This window comes from Elgaria multicarinata, chromosome 9 (assembly GCF_023053635.1).
Source record: "Elgaria multicarinata webbii isolate HBS135686 ecotype San Diego chromosome 9, rElgMul1.1.pri, whole genome shotgun sequence".
Taxonomy (NCBI): domain Eukaryota; kingdom Metazoa; phylum Chordata; class Lepidosauria; order Squamata; family Anguidae; genus Elgaria; species Elgaria multicarinata.
This window is the reverse complement of record NC_086179.1, coordinates 724617-745186: the sequence shown is the minus strand read 5'-3', so window position 1 is coordinate 745186 and position 20570 is coordinate 724617. Positions and strand designations below refer to the sequence as shown.

The window sequence follows — 20570 nt, the reverse complement described above, 5'->3', positions numbered from 1 at the left end:
CTGGAATCCACATACACACACACACACACACACACCGAGATCCTTCCTGAGTTGGAATTTGGCCCCGGGGTTCCCCAGACTGACTCCAAAGAGTGCGGGTGCTGTCAGGATCTGGGCACGGCCACAGGCAAGGCCCATGGGCCGTCTGCTCCACTCAATCGCCCGGAGTTGGCTCTGCCTGCCTGCCCCGGAGCAACGGTCTGGCTGGGCCAGTGGGACTGGACCCAATCCTGAGGGCAGGGAAGCACCGTCTCCCAAACGCAAGACCTGCTTCAGCCAACTCCTGCTGTGCTGGCTCCAACCATTTCAAGAGAACCCGCGCGCATCAGGCCAAGTCCCCAGGAAGTAGGGGCACCCTCCCCACGAGATACTCACTGTCCGCCCCCTTGCCAATCTGCTCCTAACCAAAAGAGGGGGCGCCAGGGCGGGAGGAGCGGCAGCTGCGGTGGGGCCAGGATCCTGACCACCCACCAGCTCCCAGGCCCAGAACCACACACGCACGCACGCACGCCCTGCCCGTCTGCAAAGCCACAAGGAGCTTCCAACCCTCGGAACAGTTCCAACTGGAGCCAGCCCCCCGGTGCTTCCTGCACGCACCCTGGCGCCTGCAAGTGGAGGAGGAGGAGGAGGAGGAGGAGGAGGAGGAGGAGGAGGAGGGGGAAGAGAGGCGGGGGCCCAGCCCACTCCTACGCCCAGAGAAGCGCCTTCTCCACCCCCTTGACAGCATGCCTTGCTGGCGCTGCTCTCTCCATCCACCTGGGGGCTGGGCAGCGTGTGGGTGCTCCGGCCCCAGCCAGAGTCCAAGCAGCCTCTGTTCTCCTCTGGAGCAAGCGACGTTGGCCCTTCTTGCTCGCGGCTGCTGCCATGGACAGAGAGCTCCGCCCAGCTGGAGCATGTATGTGTGTCCACCCCCCCCACCCATTGGCATCAGAGCCCTCTTCTCTAGACAGGGGCGCCCTGCTTGCCTGGGCCTTCTGTGATGCCCCATCTCTGGGGGCGAAGACGGGCTGTACGAGCAGCTGAAGGTGGGGGGGCTTCCGGTGCTGTTCCCCTGAAAAGACACGGGCCACCCGTGGCCAGCTTCTCACTACTTTTATTTGCTTCCAAGCTTCACACAGGTCATATATCTCCTGCTGCTTGCCTGGGAGCGCGAGGGGGGTGCAGGCTCGGCTTGTTGGGGCCGGAGAGGAGCAGCAGGGGGGCTCCCCTCCCACCCAGTCTGCGAGTCAGACGAAGCTGCCGCCCCCTCAGGCTTGCGTGGCCTCGAGCTCCAGGTGCAGGGCAGAGGGTGGCGCTCGGAACGGAGGGGACGCGGTAGGGGAGCGTGGCCCAGAGCCATCGGGCTGCCTGGGTGGTGGCTTAGCGGCTGTAGCCAAATTCATCGGCGTCATCAGCGCGGAAGTCTCCGTAGCGCCACAAGTTCAACTGCAAGGAGAGGAGAGGGGCAGGATGAGCCAGCAGCCAGGGCCTTCGACCCCCACGGGCCCCCTCCCAGCCGCCCACCGCACCCCAGAGCTGCCTGCCCCTCACCCCCTCCGGGGCTACTTCTTCTCCCCCCCACGCACCCAGGGCCAGTGGGGCAGAGGCTGACTTACCCGGGCGCTCTTGGCTGCCTCCTGGGCGTTCAGGTATTCGGTGATCTGAGGGAAAGGTGCAGCATGAGAGTGAGGGGCAGGGACACGCTGGCGCCCCCCACTCCCCGCCAGCTCAGGGTCTCCTCAGTGCTCGCTGCTCCCCCACCCCACCCCCACCCCCAAGCCGTCCCTCAGCTGCCCGTTGCAGGATGCCTCCCCAGGGCTGGCCAGCAACCACCGCCCCGCCCCGCCCCGCCCCGCCCCACCCCAGCCCCCGGGCTCACCACTTTCTGGAACTGCTTCTCTTTGCGTGGTTCCACCATGACCAGCCCCTCCTTCACCAGCCCCAGGCCCACGTCGCCCTTGGAGTCCGCAAACTGCAGCGTGACGTGGGGGCAGCTGGGACCGGCGTGCTCCACATTCAGCAGGCACTGCGTGTTCTGGATGTCCCGCACCAGGCTGTCCACAGCGTCCGCCCGGGCCTCTTCCTGGGGACAGGGAAGGGTGGCTCAGAGCCGAGACGGGCCTCACCCAGCCCCCTGCTCCCAAGGAGGACACGGCGGTGGGAGCAACCACACCACACCACACCACGGCTTGCCCCCAGCAGCCGGTCCTCAGCGGGAGAGCACCTCACCCCTGGCATGCTCCGTCTTGCCAGCGACCGGGGCCAACGGAGTCTCCTGGCCCCAAACGCCCCTCTGTGAAAGAACGCACCCAGGCCGCCTTGAAAGCCAGTGGCGCTGGTGGGGGGCTTTCCCCTCCCCCGCCGGTGGCCGTGACTTCCGCACACGCATCCCCTTTGGCTGGGGGAAGGAGGACCCCTCCTCCTTGGTCCCCCCCTGCCCTGACTGCCCCTCCTGAACAGGGGGCCTGGCTAAGGGCTCCATCCTCTCCCCACCCCGTTCAGGGCATGGCAGGACAGGCGTCCCTCACAACCCCACAGGCTTCAAACAGTGCGGCTCCAGGCACTCCGTCCCCGAACTCTTCAGCGGCCCCCCTTCCTACCCCTGGCGACCATCAGCAGCTCCAGCCGGGCTCCCTTCTAGGGCCATCCTTTTCCAGCAAAGACGAGGCTGCACAGGACACGGCTCACCCCCTGCCCATCCCGGCCCCCAGCCATTCTCCCTCAACCCCCTCCCTGGCTGGGCCTCTCCCTGGACTTACATCCTGGGGCACCTGGATGAAAGCAAACTTGTACTCGGTGGCTTGGGCAGGCAGGACGCGTGTGCTGAAGGCCTGCGGCAGGGCAGCCAGGCGGGTGGAGGGCAGCGTCTCCTTCTGCAGAGAGAGCAAAGGCTTGGGCCAGGGCCGGGAGGGAGAGGGGGGCTGGCACCTCCCGGCTCCCAGGCCCAGGTTTGGGTCCATCCATGGAGACGCACATTCACAACTGAGGCGGGCCTGACCAGGAGGGCTGTGTGGACGCCGCCATTCCACGGGCACAGTGGGGGCGCTGCCGCTTGTGCAAGGAGGAGCCGCTCCGTGGGCCGGGCAGTCCTTGGTGAGGGCGCCTAGAGCCCCCCACTGCCCTGCTCTCCCCCCCACCCCACAGCAGGGTCCCTTCCCGGCTCTCCTCACCACCCCATGTGGATTCCTCGCTGGTGGCCACGGTGCCGTGGGGCTGGCATCAGTGCAGCTGCCTGGGACTCGAGGTGGTGCGTCAGGAAGCCGAGCTCTGCTCCGCGCCCTCCCACCCCCCGCCCCTCCTCAGGGGCTGCCTCTTGCCCCAAGCAGCCACCTGGCCGAGGCGGGGCTTCTGTCTCCTCAAGGGCTGTGCGGATGCGGAACGAAGGACAGCGGAACGGTGTCCGAAGCCGACTACTGAAGGCATTTTGCAGAGCGCCGGGGAGGTTCCGCCTCACGCTGCTCAGCGGGCATCAGTTCCTCTGCCCCGTCAGCCACACGGCCACGAGGCCAGGAGAGAGATAGCGGCGCCCGGGAAAGGTCTGCTGAGCCGCCTTCGTGTTCTCCGGGTTGCCCCGAGCCGTGTGGGTGGGGGAGGCGCCTGCTCTCTTCCCTTCCTCTGTACCGAGAGCTCCTGGCCACGGGGTTCAGCAGACCAGGGCCTCTCCCCACCCCCCAAGCCCCAGAACAGGCCCCAGCACAAGGCTGGGTTGGGCGGAGGCAGGAGGGGCTGCTGTGTGACCTGCCTCCCTTCCTCCAGAAGCAGCGAGAGAGCTGCTTGCTCCTGCCTCGTGCGAGGACCCCCCAAGTACAGAGAAAGAAGCGGCTGCCCCGATGACCACGACTGCGCAGGGGGCGGTGGGGGGGGCACCTGAGCCTGGCTGCCCCTGGATCCTGCCCCAAAGGCCGCACTCACGTTGCCGTAGTCGATGTAGAAGACGTGCACTTTGGCCGGAGACTCCACCTTCTCCACGCGGGCTCGGTACCTGGATGGGGCGGAGGAAGGAGCGTGAGCCGCGCCACGGGGGGCCCTGCACGCACACGCGCACGGCCACTGCCAGGAAGGCAAGGGCAGCGGGCAGGGGGTGCTGGGTGGGGGACCGGGGCTGGGGGAGAGCGAGTCAAGCACCCCCAGGCCCCTCCCAGAGCCCCCTCCCCCCCCCCAGCCCCACCCTCGTACCACTCTCCGTCGACAAACTTGGCGATGCTGTAGTCCCCACGGCGCGGTGTGTACGAGCCCTCCACGGGCGGGTGGGCTGCGATCTCGCTCCGCATGGTCTCCATCAACTTCTCCAGCTGCGTCCCTGCAGGGGAGGGAGGAAGGATCAGGGCCAGCAGCAAGCTCTGGGCACCCGTGCTGCCCCGATCCCCTTCCCCCTGCGTGGGGCAGTTTGGAGGGCGCGCCCACTGGGCACTCCTGCGTCAGGAGGGGGAACTGAAGACTGGCAGCCCCCCAACCCACCCACTTGGCCAAAGCACCGGACGTCCCGCTCGGCCCCCCTAGCTACTGAGCCTTCGTGGGAGAAAGCCGCCTGTTCTCGCAGCAGCTCCTCTGGGTGGCCACGATCCTTCCCCCAGCATCACCCGCGGAGGCTCTTCTGCCCTGACGATGTTCTGAACGGCCCCTTTGGGCAGGATGGCCAGCCGGGGGGCAACGCGGGGGGGGGCGCCACCTGCCCTTTCTTTTCCAATGCCTCACCAGAGGGGAGGAATCGCTCCGCAGCACGCTCCCCTTTGCAGGCTGTCCTGGGAGCTGCCGGCAGGCCGGGCGAAGTCCGCTTGCCTCAGCATGGAGGCCTTCAGGGGCTGTGGAGGGCAGCCCCCACCGGCCAAGACCACTGGGCAGGCTGGCTGGGAGCTGTAGCGCAAAACCTCCGGAGGGCAGCACGCCGGGCAAGGCCAGTGCAAGCGAAGAGGCAGCCCCCCCACCCCCACCCCCCCAGGCCCAGCCTCTTACCTGTCTCCACATCCTGCACGTAGAAGTGGAGGTCGTCCGTGATCTCCGTGACGAAGACGGGCTTGTAGGCGGCCGTGCGCTCCTTCTCCTCTGGCACCATCACCACGTCCTCCACGGGGGCCTCTTCGTACTGTGACCACACCTGGAGGGGGAGATGGGGATGAGGCGCTCAGGTGCAGGGGGTGCGTGCGGGAGAGGTTCAAGGTGCAAGTCGAGAGACACCTCGGCCACCCCCGGCGAGGGCACAGGCTGGCCTGGGCAGATGGGGCGGAGGCGACAGCCAAGGAACGTGGGACTGGCCAACGAGACCACACCATGCCTGTCCTCTTCCACCTTCACTGGCTGCCGGTCCAGGTCCAGGCCCGATTCAAAGTGCTGGTATTAACATTCAAAGCCCTGAAAGGCTTGGGGCCAGGCTATCTGAAGGAACGCCTCCTCCCATATGTACCTGCCCGGACCCTAAGGTCATCCTCAGGGGTCCTTCTCCGTGGGCTCCTGCCAAAGGAAGTGAGGCAGGGGGCTACCAGGAGGAGCAGGGCCTTCTCTGCTGTGGCCCCCCGGCTGTGGAACAAGCTCCCTAAGGAGGTTCGCCTGGCACCTACACTATATTCTTGCAGACGCCAGGTGAAGACCTTCTTATTCTCTTAGCTTTTTAACAGTCTATAAATTTAATTTTAACTTTGCTGTTTTAAATTTGTATTTTAAAATTATATTTCTGCACTGCTGCTGCTGTTATCCTGGTTGTGCTTTTATATTGCATTTTATATCATGTTTTTATAAGGTTTGTTTTATACTGTTTGTTTTGTGAACCGTCCAGGGAGCTTCAGCTATTGGGCGGTATAAAAATTGCAATCAATAAACGGGGAAAGCCGCCTTGCCCTGGGTGAGACCCGCCTTGGCGCAGCTGGCCCAGGACTGCGGGCCGGCAGCAGCAGCTCTGCCTCCAGGAATTTCCCCCTCCCCCAGCCCCACCTGCCAGGGACCACCGAGGAGGGGGGGCTTCCTTGGGGCCAGCAGGGGGCAGCCCCAGGGAGGAAGCGGCATCCCCAGCAGGGCTCAGGGAAGTCCCGGGAAGGGCCGGCCGGCTGGGCCGGAGAGCTTTTGCGGATGACCTGAGTCTGGTGGAGGAGGAGGAGGGGGGTGGAGCTCCTCTGACCGTCCATCCCCCCCCCCGGGGGGGGGAAGCAGCTGATGTTCAGAGCCAGGCTGGGGCTCCAGCTGGCTGCAGCCATTTCTGGACTGGGCCAGCGAGGAAGATCCGTGGTGCAGGGTCACCCCAGAGGCAAGAGTTCTTGGCCCCTCTATTAGGGCCCCAGCTGTCTGTGCACATGTGGAGGAACAAGCCCGCAGCCTGCCCTACGGAAGCCCCAATGACTCCCTCCCTCTACCCGAGTTCCCTGGATGGGCCGTGATCCCTGCCCCCAGGGTGAGGAGGAGAAGACACTCAGCCGGCACAGTCCACCACCTCGCCATGCCCTGTGCCAGGTGGCACGCTTGCCCCGGCCCCTGCGCAACAGGAGCACAGCGCCACGGCACTGATGCAAGCAGACAGCCTGTCAAGTCCAATTGAGTCGCCGGGTGGGCAACCAAGCGGCGAGAGCCAGGGCAGGGCGGGAAAGGGAAGGGAGCGCGTGCAGAGCCCCTCCCCCCACCCCTCCCCACCCCCCATCGCTCTCACGCGCTCGCCCATTTACACATCCATATGCCAGAGCGCGCGACGCCAGTTTGCACAAGACAGCTGTGCGGGGGGGCTGGGGGAGGGGGGCTGACGCGCAAGCCCCGGAGGCTGCTCTCTGCCCCACACTCAGACCTCTGCCTGTCCCAGCTGCTATGAGAACTGGGGCGGGGGGAGGTGGAAGTGCAAAGAGGAGCCCCTGCCCACCCAAAGCGGGTCCGCCCCCCCCCCCCGAGATACAGAACGCAGGTCTCTCGCCCCGCCAGGGCCTGGATCCACCGCAGAGCTACCGGGAAAGGTCCCTCCCCAGAAAGGAGCCTGTGCAACGCTCCTCATGCACGGGGTCTTCCCCAAAAGGGAAATGGAGGACGGTGGGAAGGGCCCGCCAGGTGGCAACAGTGCCACCCCCTCTGCCCCACTACTGCTGATGGCCACTAGAGTTTGTGTTTTGGCCACCATTTTGCCTGAGGAAGATCCAAGTGTCTCTTAGCTTTTCCCCCTTTGCTAGATCCAGGAAGAGGGGAACCCCCCCCCACACACACACACACCTCCCTCCACCCTGCCTGCCCAGGGGGAGAAGGCAGAGGTGTTAGCAAGCGTCCCCTTTGGCACAGGTCGGCCCTTTTAGACATGTAACCTGGACGTCTGGAAGGGATTGTTTCCCCGCGGAGCATGGAGCGTCCCAAAGCAGAGGGCCTCACGGGGCTAAGGGCCCCCTGGGTGACCCGGGAGGAGTTTATTGAGAGGAACTACAACACCCCCCCAGAGCCTGAGGCTAAAGCCAGAGGCATGGGTTTCATAGGGTCAGGGTTCCTCCATGCAGGAGCCCCGTGGTCATGGCTAAAGGCAGGCCCTCATTACGGAGGCAGGCGCCTTAAAAAGCAACGCTTGAGTAGTAGCTGTGTGTGGTCGGGGTGGGGGGCGCCCCGGGGCTGAGCCGAGGGAGGCAAGGGGGCAAGTGGCCAGCCCAGCCCTCGTGATGGGGGAGGCTCACGCCTAGAGAGGAACTGGGGCAGGGGACCCGGGCCCTCTGGCACAGCAGAGGTGGGCCATGAAGGCAGGGAAGCGGGCCGGAGGTGGAGGCGAAGGCGGTGCCTCTTCAACAGCCGAGAGAGCACCCGGGGGGGGGGGCAGGTTCCACAGGGTGGGGGAGGAAAACTTTTCTTTTTCCTAAAGCTTTTAAAACTTGATGTTGTTCGGACTTTATACTGTTAGTTTTACCCTACCCTGTGCCTGTTTACCCTACCCTGTGCCTGTTTGCATTCTCTTCCCCTCCTTATTGTTCTACTATGATTTTATTAGAATGTAAGCCTATGCGGCAGGGTCTTGCTATTTACTGTTTACTCTGTACAGCACCATGTACATTGATGGTGCTATATAAATAAATAAATAAATAAATAAATAAATAAAAGGTGGGGGTGGCCTCTTTGAGCCTAAGAGCCACAACTCCCGGGCACTCTCCGAGTGTGGCTTGTTTGCCCCCAAACTGCGCTTCATTACTAAAACTCAAACCGTGGCAAAATTCTGTCTCTGCTGGCTCATCAAAACTGCGGCGTGTGCTGGTTGGGGAATTTCCCTCCCAGCTTAAGCAGACCGGTCAAAACGAACCGGGCTGCTGCTGCGAGGAGTCCGCTGGTGACTCTCCTGGACCGACACGTTGGAGGAACCTGAAAACAGCCTCAAAGGCGGGCAGGAGGCCGAGGGAGGGTCTAGGAAGCCAGGGTCCTGCCAGGGGGCGCGCAGACCCTTCTCTTCTGAGTGCCAGGCCCTGCGGATGGCCGCCTTCCTCTGTGCTTCCCCAGGCAGGAACGGAGGCTCGCCTTCCACGCCAAAGCAGCAGCATCTCGGGTGTGGGTAGGCCAGGGCTGAGCAAGCTGCCGGGCAGAGCAGCAGGGGAGGCGCTGGGGCCAAACCAGTGCCAGAGCGGCTCATGTCCTTCAGGTGTGTCTACGCTGCCCGGCGTGTTTGGGATCCTGCACTCTGGACTTCAGCTCCTCTTCCATCATGCTGTCCGGGAGCAGGCCTGGCTAGCAGCTCCCATGGGCTGGGACCACCATGTGCCGGGGGCAGGGGCGCTCTACGCCAGGCCAGCATGCCACCTCCCCCCCCCCACGCTCCTTGTCCTCTGCCTGGGCTTTGTTTAGAAGAGGCCAGACCCGCCCACCCCCCTTGCCAAGAGCAGGGAAGCCGGGGCAGTGGCGAGAATCTGGCACTCAAAGCGGGGCCTTCCTGGGGATCTGGCCTGCGACGCGCCTTCGTTCACAAGCTCCATCCTCCACGTTCCCAGAGGGTGGCACAGAAATGGCTTCTGGCGGAAAGCGGCGGCCGGGCAGGACATCCACAGATCTCCAACGAAGCCCAAGCCGAGAAGGAAGAGCAGCGGAGCGTGCAGCCGCTGGCGGGACGCAAAGCGAGGAACGAGGCGAGAGCCCTGGAGCGGCATCAGGGCCCCTGGGCTTCCCTGGCCCAACACCCGCTTCCCACATAGGCCATGCAGAGGCCGAGGCGGCGAGCCTGGGGCTGCCCCGGGCGTCGTTTTCAGCACTGGGTCTATGGACGGAGGGAGGCGCAGGGCTGCCGCCTTGCCCAGAGCCCCACAGGCACACGCCCCAAAGGGACTGTCGCTGGCCCTGGCCGCACCAACTCCAGGGCCGCGCTGAGCCCTGTGCCACATGGAGCAGAGTTGGGGCCCGGCCACAAAGCACGTAACGGCGGCAGAGGTGGGCCTGGCCGGCATGGAGGTCGCCTTCCTCCCATGGTCTCCTGTGGCTGGCACAGGCGAGGAAGCACGGCCCTTGCAGAGAAGCACACCGTGACGCAGCGCCTCTGCCCAGCCCCACGAAGGCCGGATGGCGCGCCTGCTCCCCCAGGGGCCGAGAGGAGGCCCTTGATTCCATTAACGGAGGGATTATGAAGTCGCACGGCGCTTGGAGCCCTCGGGGGCCAGCGCTTCGTGGGCAAAACACTCCCGCCGGAACGCGTTCCGTTTAGTCAGGGGAAGTGAACGCGCTTTGGCTCCCAGGACGCTCCCCTCAAACCGGGATGCCTGGCAGCTCATGCCCCGGGCCTTTGAAGAGACAGGCCCTGACAGGCCCTATGGCCCTGCCGTTGGCCCAGCATGACACCGGCCGGCCGGCCGGCCAGCCAATCACCCCTCCGCCCCGCTACCATCTGCCTGCTCCCTTCCTGGGCTCTGCTCTGGGGGATGTGGAGCAAAGCCGGCCAGGAGACGCGGTGCCCCTGCTGCGCAAGGACACCGCCTGGCCTGACGCTCCGGGACCGGAAAGGCACCTTCGTGGGCAGGAGTTTGTGCTGCCGGAACCGGGTGTGATTCCGTAGCCCCCCAAGGGCTGCCGCTTCCCTGTCGGGCTCTCCAGCACCGGCCAAAGGTCAGGGAGGGCAGCAGGTGCTGGCAGAGAGCAACGCTTCCTGCGGGTGCATGAAGGTTCACTCCTCTAAGCAGCAGCAGCAGCCTTCTCCACCACCACCACCACCACCACTCCGGATGCACGAGGACATGTTCTGCACATGCTCTGGACTCTCAGCCAAGAAGCCCACTCCAGCTCAGGCCAAAAGTGGGAGGAGAAGGGAGGGCAGGCTGGATGACCTCAAGGGGACCCGCAGCACACAGCCAAGAAAATATCCACAGCTAAGGACAGTGGGGGGGGGCATGGGTGTGGTGGCTAGGACAAAGAACCCGTTTGCACATCAACGTGGGAATCCCTCCCCCCGCATCTCTAGCATTTAAACATGTGGGTGTGGCCTGGCTCACTTGCTTGAGCGATCTGGGGCTGCCTGCTGTGCAGCCACGTGGCATGTGCCACTGACCTATGACGGGAGGTAGAGGGCAAGAAGGGAGGCGCGAAGGGCTCGGCTTATGGGCTCGCTCTCGTGGCTGGCCCTTTGCTGGGTTCGTGTCCTGGACAACCAGCGGCCTCGGCTACGCATAGGGCCCCGCCGCTTCCTCCGCACCCCTGGCCAGGCCCGCCGCTTCTCCCCCTGAGGAGACCTGTTGTCAGGTATAGGTACGAGGCCGGTTTGAGACTGTCAGATGTCCCTGCAAGCTTCTCTCTGAGTAAGACGTTCCCACGGGATCTAGCTGCTGGCTCTCTAGGAACATGAGAGTGTTTGGAAAGGAGGGGGCCACTCTTGGAAGCTGTCACTCAGATTGTAGCGTCACCATGGTGGGTTGTGCTGTCCCGCCCCCTTGGCACATGGGCATGGCCTACAGGTCAGAGGACCTGTCTGTCAAGTGGCTTTGAATAGGCCTTAAAGGCTGGTGCAAATCTGAAAAAGCTTTGCTAGGTTGTATCTCTCGACGCAAGGCCTGACCTCCCTCCTGCTTGGGATTCCATCCCCTCTTGGGACTTTGAAAGCACTCTGCACATGGACGCTTTGCTATTCGGACTTTGGATTTCTAAGAACTGTGCCATGAAAAGCACTGTGAGGCTTTTCATAGACTTGGACTTGCATTTGCTGTGGATTGTGTGTGTGTGTGTGTGTGTGTGTGTGGCCTGACTCAGGTGGCAAGGAGTTGCCAGCCCTTAGCAGAAGGGTAGGACTCCCGTGCCATCCTTCCTAAAGTCATGGTAACCAGGGTCAGCTCAGTCGTGGCAGGCTGAGATTGGCAAGTGCGTGAGCGATCTTCTCTGCCCGGCTCTGGGGGCTCAGAGCGAACCCCTCCCTGGGATGCTCTTTTAGGCGACTGGCCAAATGTCCCTTTGAGGTGCCAGAGTCTGCGGCATCTGGAGAAGCTCAAGCTGGAGGGTGCCGTGCCCTAAACACGCCCCCCCTCCGAGTGTGTGTCTTAAGGGTCGCATCAGAAAAGGAGCCAAAAGCTTCCTAACCATCGTTCAGCTTTCAGTGTGTTTTGGGGACTGCGTTTAACCATGACGCCTGTCTACCGTGTGATTTCCTCAGCAAAAGAAGTCTCACTGATGTGTCTTGTGTCAGCTTGCCAGCACGTGTGAATGCCAGAGGGAACAGGCACGAACACGACACCTGTGTGCCAGGGCGCATGCCCACTTTTAGACTGGGATGCAACTGTAGCTGTGGAGGGGGGGATACTGTGGGGGCCATCTCCACTCTGCCCCCTTTGCTGCCTTCAGCACAGCAGCGGACAGAAGGGGCCGTTTGGGGATGGAGGCGCCACTGAACCCCCAGCCTGGGCAGCCTGGTTAAGGCGGGGGGTCAGACCCTGGCCTGGCAAAAGGACACGGGGGTGGGGGGGGTGCATAGCTCTGGAAGCAGAGGAGGGGTGGCCACCCCCCCACCCCTGGAGCTGTGCAGTTGTCCCAGGGCAGAGGGGAGAGGTGCCCAGCCGGTCCGCCAGGGCACTCGGCTGCATCAACCCCAGTTGCTTGAGAGCCCCGGGGGCTGCTGCTGGCTCGCTGAGCTTTGGGATGCAGCCCCCCATGCACAGGGGAGCCAGAGACGGGAGCGTGCTGAGGAGCACATGTGCCTTTTGCAGCTGGCCCACCCACTGCAGCCCCTGGCAGCTCCAAAGGGGGCCTGCTGCCTCCCCCCCCGCATGCGCACCCTGGCACCCGGGTGTCCCTGGGGAGCTGGGGTGGGGCGCCGGCGGGTACCTTCTCCTTCTTCTGCTTGGCGGCCTCCTCAGCGGCCATCAGGGGCTTGCAGTAGTTGCTGCGTTCAGCTGTGAAGTGGACTTTGGACAGCGCCTGCTGCACCAGGGCCACCGAGAGGTTGGCTCCATCGATGTGCAGCCAGCCGATGAAGTTCCCGGCCTTGTCCATGCTCTCCACCTCCACCTCCACCTGCAGAGAGACGAAGGGAAGGAGAGGGGAGGTGTCAGCCGGCGAGCTGGGGGAGGGGGAGGAGGTCAGCACTCAGACAGCCGCTCCCTCCCTCCCTCCCCCCCAACGTGGCTTGGACCGAAGGCCAGCCCCACACTGAACCTGGCAGGGTCTGGCTTGTGGAGGGGGGGGCATCGTAGAGATTCACACACACCCCCTTGTAAGCCAAAACTCAGGAGCAAAGGGAGGCGCCCCGAACCTCCAATCTCCTCCAAGCCCTGCGGACCTTGCATTGGCCCCTGGGGGGTGGGGGGTGGAGGCAGCTGCGAAATAACCCCACCCACCCCCGCCTAGGGCTACAGCACTTGAGCAAACTCAAAATCAATGCGCTCGCTGATCCCTGGGATCAAGCGGCACATGACTTTGCTTCAGGGCCTGCCCTTGTCAGACACACGCCGTGGGAATCGATTCTTGTTCAGGACACAGCGAGCGAGCGAGCGAGGGAGCAGCAGGGAAAGGCCCGGGCGGGGCGGGGGGGGGGGGTAGCCGAGGGCAGCGGCCTCGTCACTGGGGGAGGCACCAGGTCCCACCCCAGCAGGCACGGCCCCTTGTCGGGGGGGGGGTTTGGGCCCTGTGGCCATGCTCCGAAGGCCAACCCTCCGGGCTCTGCGGAGGCTCTTGGACTGTGAAGGAAGAGGCTCTCCTAGCCCCAGGGGTCCCCCAGAGAGCCCCCCCCGTCCAGGACAGAAGCCCACTCAGGGCAGCGCTTTCCTGACCGTGGGGGCTGTGGTCACTGCAGAGGCCTTTCCCTGCTGGGGATCCCACCGGCCCCTGCTTGCCCAGGACACTTCGCAGCCACCCGGGGCCAAGTTGCGCCCTAAACCACATCACAGGTCTGTTGTGAGGAAGAGAGCAAGAAAACAGGGTTTAAAACTTCAGGTTAGTCTATTATGTTGTATTTTATGGTTTTAAGCATAACCTCCCAGAGAAGTTTTAGCTACCGGGTGGAAATGAAATGAGAGGCGGACAAGCAGCGGCCTTGTGGCAATGCAGGCCGGCCCCACTTCCAAACGCACCAGTCGGTAGCGGGCCTCCGCCTGCTTCCTGGGCACCAAAGGGGGCTGGGCAGCTTCTGGCCCTGGGTGAGGGTGACTCCGGGGGGCCTTGGGAGCCCAGATGGGGGGGGGCTGCGGCTGCTCCCCACACAGCCCCTCTGGGAGGAAAGGCAGCCGCCTCTGCCTACCCGTCCGGCACCAGTGGGGTGAACTCGGGCCTCCTCCGTTTCGGAAGCCGCCGTCACTCTGCGCTGAAGCCGGCCCCGGCTCCCAGGCCATAAAACTCCGCCCTCGTGACTACAAACACTTGTATTCATTTAAGCTGCTTCAAGCTCGATTAAGCAATAAAATGAATGTCTAAATATCCAGGAATTTGATGAGGTTTGCAGACAAGGGCACAAGTGCAGCGCTGGCCAAGGCAGGAGCCCGGCGGCGGCACAAGCCCTGCAGGAGCCGGGCTCGGGGGCCACTGGGTGGGATGTCCGGCACGTCCCAGCAGCCCGCTCCAGGAGCCTCCGAGACTGTCTGGACGGGCACCCGCCCTGCCCACCCCAAAGGGCTCTGGCTGCCAGGCCCAAGTATGGCGAAAGAGCTCCCATCAGGCCCAGAACGGCAGCAGCGACGGGAGAGGGTCAGGTAGAGGAGGAGGCGCGGCCCGTGAGGGGGGGGTCCAGCTGTCCAGCCCCCCACTTTCTACGAGGTGAGGGTCCCTCTCCGAGCATCTGTGCATGCGCATGTGGGGCAGCAGGCCAGGCTAGAGGCGGCAGCAGCGGCAGCAGCAAGAGCCTCTCTCTAACGCAGGGAGACACCCGACAGAAATAGATTAAGCAAGGGAGAAGAACGAACGCCAGTGGGGCCCCGCCGCCCCCCGCTCATTGCTGACTTCCATCATAGATCAGCGTCCAGCCATATTGGAGGGGCCCAGAATTAGCAAGGAGCCAATGGCCCAAGATGCCAATGGCTCCCTCTGCCGACGGAGGCACAATGCCAAGCACCGGGGAGGGGCCAGGCCCACGGCTGCACCCAGAGCACTCAGGACCTCCCCTGCACACACACACACACGCACACACACACCCCTCCAACAAGGACTGCTAGCCGTGAGCCTTCAGTCCAAGGGCTGCAGCGCCCCCCCCTCCACACCCTGAGCCCAAAGGCTGCCCGGCTGCCCTCCTCCTGCGCATGGGGGGTGGGGGCAAAGGCGGTTCTTAGCCTCCCTGGCTACTTACAGCAAGGGCTGGGAGGGGAGGTTGCCCACGGGCAGTATGCCCACTTGTCAGGGGCCCCCAGGCTGGGCAAAGGGGCTCCAGAGGAGGAGGAGGGGCCATGGAGCCGGCTGGGCCTGAGTGTGTGTGTGGGGGGGCTTTCATCTGGGCCCCGGACTGGGAGGCCTCGGTGTCCTGCCCACAGCGGAGGCTGCCCTCCTACCCACCCACCCACATGCCCCTCCCTCCCTCCCTCCCTCCCTCCCTCCCTCTCTTGTCATTTGGGCTTCATTCAGTTGTGAAAAGGCTCTTGATGCATAAAGCCGAGCACTTAGCAAAGACACTGTTTCTAAACTGCTGCATTGGCGGCGGGGGGGGGGGGGGGGAGGAGAAAGGGGCAGGCAGCTCCCGGAGGAGGGCCGGTGGACCTGTTGCTGGAAAGGGGAGCCCAGACCTCGGGGAGCCCCCTCCCTTTCTTCCTCCAACCCTGCACCCCCCCCCCCGACACTGGACTGCCTCCACACCCACCAAGGGTGCTGTGCACGTGCAGCGCCTGGCGCAGCCCTGAGCCACCGCCTCCTCCGGCCCACCAGGCTCTGCCCTCCGTTGCTCCTCCTCCTCCTTTGGGGGCTCAGCTGCTCTGGGGGGGGGGGCTCAGGGAGCCTGGCTGCACAGGCACTGCACCCTCTCCCCGCTCCTCTCCTGGGGAGGCCGGGGCAGCTGCTTTTAGCATTTTGGCTCTGGGCTTTAGCTCCCCAAGGGAGAGTGAAGCTGGAGAGAAGCTTCCAGAATTGCTGGCCAGGGGCTTGGGGGGGGGGGGGCACTCTGAGGGGAAGCCCCTCCCAAGAAAGAGGCCAAGGGGGGTGGGGAGAGCCAAAGCGCAGAGGGCCAACCCTTCTGCCCCAGAGCGTCTCCGGACTCCAAACTTTATAACTGAAAAGATGATGATGATGATTGCATTTATATCCCGCCTTTTCCCCCCCTCCAAGGAATCCAAGGCGCTGTATATAATCCTCCTCCTCCTCCTCCCCATTTTAGCCTCACCACAACAACCCTGTGAGGTGGGTTGGGCTGAGAGTCTGTGACTGGCCCAAAGTCCCCCAGTGGGTTTCCATGGCCGAGCAGGGACTAGAACCCGGCTCTCCCGACTCCCAGCCTGACACTTATATTTATTTATTTATTTATTTATTTATTTATTTATTTATTTATTACTTACACTTATATACCGCCCCAATAGCCAGGTTTACAGAAATTCTAAAATTGAGATAAAAACGAGTATACAAAATTCTAAAATTCTAAAACACAGAACATACACACATAAAGCATTAAAAACCGTTTAAAAAACCCTAAATATGTGGGTGATTAAGATGTGCTGCCATATGCCTGGGCAAAGAGGAAAGTCTTAACCTGGCGCTGGAAAGACAGCAGCGTTGGCCACAACTGAAGTGCAGGAGGCAGAACGGGTCCGATTAGAGGGGCGACGCGCTCCAGGTGATTGAACTGAATGGTGTGGGGGGGGAATCACCCCTCCCTTGCCCTCCCCCACCCCCCTTTGAGACCCTACTTCTGGCTTCCTGACGCCCCTCAAGACCCACCATTCGCCCTTTTTTGCTGCCCGTAGAAACCAGGCTGGAATCACTGACCGCTGAGCAGAGAGCAGAAGTTTTAAAGTAAGTATTCCCAGGCGGAAGCGAGCCGTGAAAACGACACCGTGTGGTGAGCCGGGGAGGCCAGACGTGCACCGGCCTGCCTGGGGGGAGAAGCTGCAGCTGATCAGCCGTGGGGCCAGAGGCCACAGGCGATGCTGTGCAAAGGCAGCTGGGCCGCCGGCAGGACCGGCCGAAGGGAAGTCCCCAGGGAGGGATCCGGGGGGCACCCTTCACATTGCGCATCTCACGTTTCCACACAATGTGCGCGTGGCGCCTGCTGGCCAGGAATGCAGAGCCGTCCCTGCAGCCGCACAGACTGACCGAGGGCAGCAGCCCAGCCCACCCTCCACTCTGGCCCGGACCGAGAAAGGGCGACTCCCAGTTCCAGGGCTGGGGCGAGGGTCACGGAGGACGTGGGCAGCAACGGGCCCTGAACGTGGAAGAGCCCCGGGTTCTTTTGACCAGAGACCTGCCGTAAGGCCTGCTGCACCGGTGGGCATGAAGGTGGAAAAGCACGTCCCACGGCTTAACGGCACGGCACGGCACAGCACGGCACGGCATGGCACGGGTGGCCCTTAGAACAGCCCACGGAAAGAGCAGCCCAAGGGCCCAGCCCGGGCCGCCCCTAGTCCGCGCACGCAGGGCCCGGCTCACTTCCCATTGCCACGCTGGCTGTCACGGCGGCCGAGCACGGAAGCCTTCCAGCCGAAGGGATGATGGACGGGTGTCGCTAGGTAAACACGCCGGCACTTGCCTGTCAAGCTCCTGTCTCTTTCCCTGACAAGTGTCTATTAGCACCGGAGTTTGTAGGCATCTCGTGTCAAACACTTCCCCCCTCCCCCCTCCCCCCAGACGCAGCATGGACAAGGCCCAAGCCATTTGTGGGGAGCGAGGCCTTGCCGCGCTCCGCTCCACCTCTGGCCGGTCCCAGTGGGTGGTTTTATGGGTGGGGGGCTTTAGGGTGGGGGTGTGTGAGAGTGTGAAGGACGTCCGTGGAGGGAAACGGCCTCTGCCAGCCCACCTGGCCCTGGCTGGGAAAGCGCAAAGCTGGAGCCCATGAACTCTGCGCGAAGGGAGAGGCAGCCACACTCCGGCGGAAAGCGCCGGGCTCGCTTTCTCTCGGGTTCGGGGAAGGCTTGAGCTTGTGTTGGCTCACAGGGCCCCTCTCCCAGGGGAGCTACCAGCGTGGCGGCTCCGCCGTGACGCAGCCTGGTTCCCTTCCTTCCGCACCCCTCGGCCAGGCCCGGCCAGCTGCTCAGCTCGCAATCCTCCCAAGCGGCTTGTCACAGAGATGAAGGCAGCGAGCAGCCCAGGCAGAAAGGAGCAGCGTGGCTGCAGAGCAGCCGGGCGAGGGGGCGGGCGGGGGGGGGCGGGCGAGGGCCCTCTGCTTTTGCTCCCGTGGTGGCACACCACTGAGGAGCTTGGCGCCACCCCAGGGCCCATTTATCCCGCCCCTCCCGAGGCACTCAAAGGCTGGGCAAGGATGAGGACCCAGGGTGCTTCCAGGAGGGGCGTCCCTGATGCCACCAGTGGCTTTGCCCCATTCTCTGAGGTTTATGGGGCAGCTGATGCCGTCTTCCTCTTGAGACCCTCCTGCGTTGCCCACCACAGAAAATCCGTTCAGGAGGCAAAGATGGAATTGTTGCACAGGGACCCACCTGCCCCCAGGCCCCTGCTCCCCACTGCTGCAGCCCACGGCCTGTGGGTGCTCCGTGACGCCAGGGCCGAGTGAGGATGGAGTGAAACCCGGCCAGTCGTTTGGGCCACCTCCTGGCCAGTGGATTGGGGCCCAAGCGGAGCCCCCACCCAGACACATTCCCAGGAGAGCTGCAGCAGGCAGACTGGCTACCTATAGCCACCACCAACCAGCCCAGTGGGCAAGGCAGATCCATTGAGGGGAGTCCATCTGCCCATCCTCCAGCCTCCTGCACGGCTGGATTTAGAACAACCGCCACACACGCCGTCCCCCTGTTGTGCTTAAGTCCTGTTTGCCTCGCCTCGCCTTGCCACCCACCCACCCCCCAGCTGCTCGCCATGCACAATCACACGCACACCCCATCGCCAGCCTCCCCGCCTCCAGGCGCCGGCTCCCACCTGCAGGCACCGGGCTGGTCAGCGCAGGGGGTCCCTCCGTGCGCAGCTCCCTGGACTGGCCTGGCCTAGCCTGGCCTGCCTCTCCCCCCCTGAAAGGCAGCAGAAAGGCCTCTCGCCGCCACGGGAAGTGCTGCGTCGGCAGGTAATGCCACCAACAAGGAGAGGCAACCCGCCTCTCGTTAAGCAGACTAAGCAACCTTGCAGGATTCTGGGGAGACGGGGAGAGATGCTGCGAGTTCAAGCACAGGCAGGAAACAGAGCAGAGAGTCTAGGCAGGAGGTGCGGGGGGGGGAGCCCACAGTCCGCCCCTCCCTCCTCAGCCAGGCTAGGGCCTGTTGCTTCTGGTTCTACGTTATTTTCTGGATTAGCTCCGCGCTGTTTGTAAGCCACTATGGATATCGCACCATCAACAAGCGGCGGAGGCATTCCAAGCAAACAAGATCCTTCTTGGGCTATCGCCAGCCGCGCCTCAGTTGCCCTGGGTCGAGCAGTGAAGCACGGGGCCCCTAGGAAGGCGTCGACCCCCCTGGCTGCTCGGGACTCCGGGGGCGTAACGGCTGGAGGTGATGCCGGGGTGGGGGAGAGAGAGAGAGAGAGAGAGAGAGAGAGAGAGAGAGAGAGAGAGAGAGAGAGAGAGAGAGAGACGGTGGTGTAGGGCCGGTGCAGCCCGGAGCTCCTGAGGGTCCCGGGCTTCCGACTCTGCTCTGACCTCACCGTGTTCCCTCTGGCAGGCCGCTCCCCTGCAGCCTCCCCTCCTCCCCTCACGGCCCTCATGGGAAGGGACTTTCTGCAGGGGTCAGCAACTGGCAAGTGCTGCTGTTCGAGGGAAGGCCTGTCCAAAGCAACGGGAGGGGGGCCTTTCAGGGGTGGAAAACCCAAAGCACCCCGGGGGGGGGCCCCGCTCACGCTGCTGCTTCCCCCACCTGAGAAGCAGTGGGGCCTGTCGACATCTTTCCTTTTCTCCAGCATCTGTCAGGGATGCTTTAGGGTGGATTCCTGCATTGAGCAGGGGGTTGGACTCGATGGCCTTGTGGGCCCCTTCCAACTCTGCTATTCTATGATTCTATGATTCTAAGAGGGAGGCGGGAGCGAAGGCCGGAGACTTCGTAGGACCAGGCAATGGAAAACCAAGGGTTGCTCCGTGAAGGGCGTCACGTGCCCAGGATCGCTTCCCCAAATACAACATGGATGCACAGTGCGCCACTTGGGAAGCAGCTCCTCAACGCGCTGTGTATCACGAGAAATGGGTCCGACTGAGGCTGGCAGCTGTGAGGCCTGGCAGCTGAAGCAGAGTGCTCCGCTCCACAAGAGGAGGACGGCCGCGGCCCACCACGTCCGCGCGAGGGACAAATGATGGATTATTCCTGACACTCTCTTCAGTCGCCCCTCGCCTATCGCACCCTGATCTTATCAGGACAGGCCTGATAGCCTGCCTGGAAGCTGCAGAGACCTTCAAGGTTGCTGATCTGGATCAGACAAGCAAACAAGGAGACAGTGACAGAGCGGAAAACTTTGTGGGGAGAGACGGGTTCCAATCTGCCCCTGAAGCCAGCGGAGGGGGCAGGCTCCAGGAAGACGAGTGGGGCGCAATGAAGCGGCACAGGTTCCGCTCTGGGAGGGGAGGGAGGTTCTTCAGCAGACCCCCACCCCCACCCCTGGTCCCTAGCTGCAGCCTTGCCATGTGACTGCTTGCCAAAGCCAAGGGGAGGGTCACAGAATCCTAGAAGAGTAGGGTTGGAGGGGGCCTCTGAGGCCATCGAGTCCAACCCCCAGCTCCATGCAGGAATCCACCTTAGAGCACCCCTGACAGAGGGCTGCCCAGCTGCCTCCTGAAGGCCTCTAGGGTGGGAGAGCCCACCACCTCCCTAGGTCACGGGTCCCATGGTCATACCGCTCTAACGGTCGGGAACTGTTTTCCTTCCCCAAGAGGATTAGAAGGCTCAATACACACATTAGGGGAAACGCTGGCGTTTGTCACACGCTGCCAGCGATGCGCAGTCTCCAGCACATGGTGGGCAATGGGCCGAGGGAGGCCCTCAGGCTGGGCCCTGACTGCCCCCAAGTAAAGTCGAAGGACAAATGAGGGCCTGGCCTGCCCCACCCTATATGCTGCCCGTGTGTGTGTGTGTGTGTGTGTGTGTGTGGTGCGAAAGCCTCTGAGCTAAGCTGGCAGGGCCTGATTTTAAAAGAGAACGTGGCATAGTGGG

The 20570-nt window shown here is 63.3% G+C and overlaps 1 protein-coding gene across 1 annotated transcript in view; it reads right to left on the bottom strand.

Moving 5' to 3' along the window:
• Positions 1–1077: 1077 nt before the first annotated feature.
• SND1 (staphylococcal nuclease and tudor domain containing 1) overlaps positions 1078–20570 on the bottom strand; it is a 225939-nt gene continuing 206446 nt past the window's right edge. Inside the window, exons 17-24 of the mRNA XM_063134449.1 lie at positions 12196–12384; positions 4933–5074; positions 4156–4279; positions 3892–3961; positions 2739–2852; positions 1859–2062; positions 1596–1640; positions 1078–1425 (exon numbers count right to left, since the gene is read on the bottom strand). Of these exons, the coding sequence (XP_062990519.1) occupies positions 1360–1425; positions 1596–1640; positions 1859–2062; positions 2739–2852; positions 3892–3961; positions 4156–4279; positions 4933–5074; positions 12196–12384 (954 nt within the window). The 3' untranslated portion in view covers positions 1078–1359. The remainder of the gene's footprint in view (positions 1426–1595; positions 1641–1858; positions 2063–2738; positions 2853–3891; positions 3962–4155; positions 4280–4932; positions 5075–12195; positions 12385–20570) is intronic.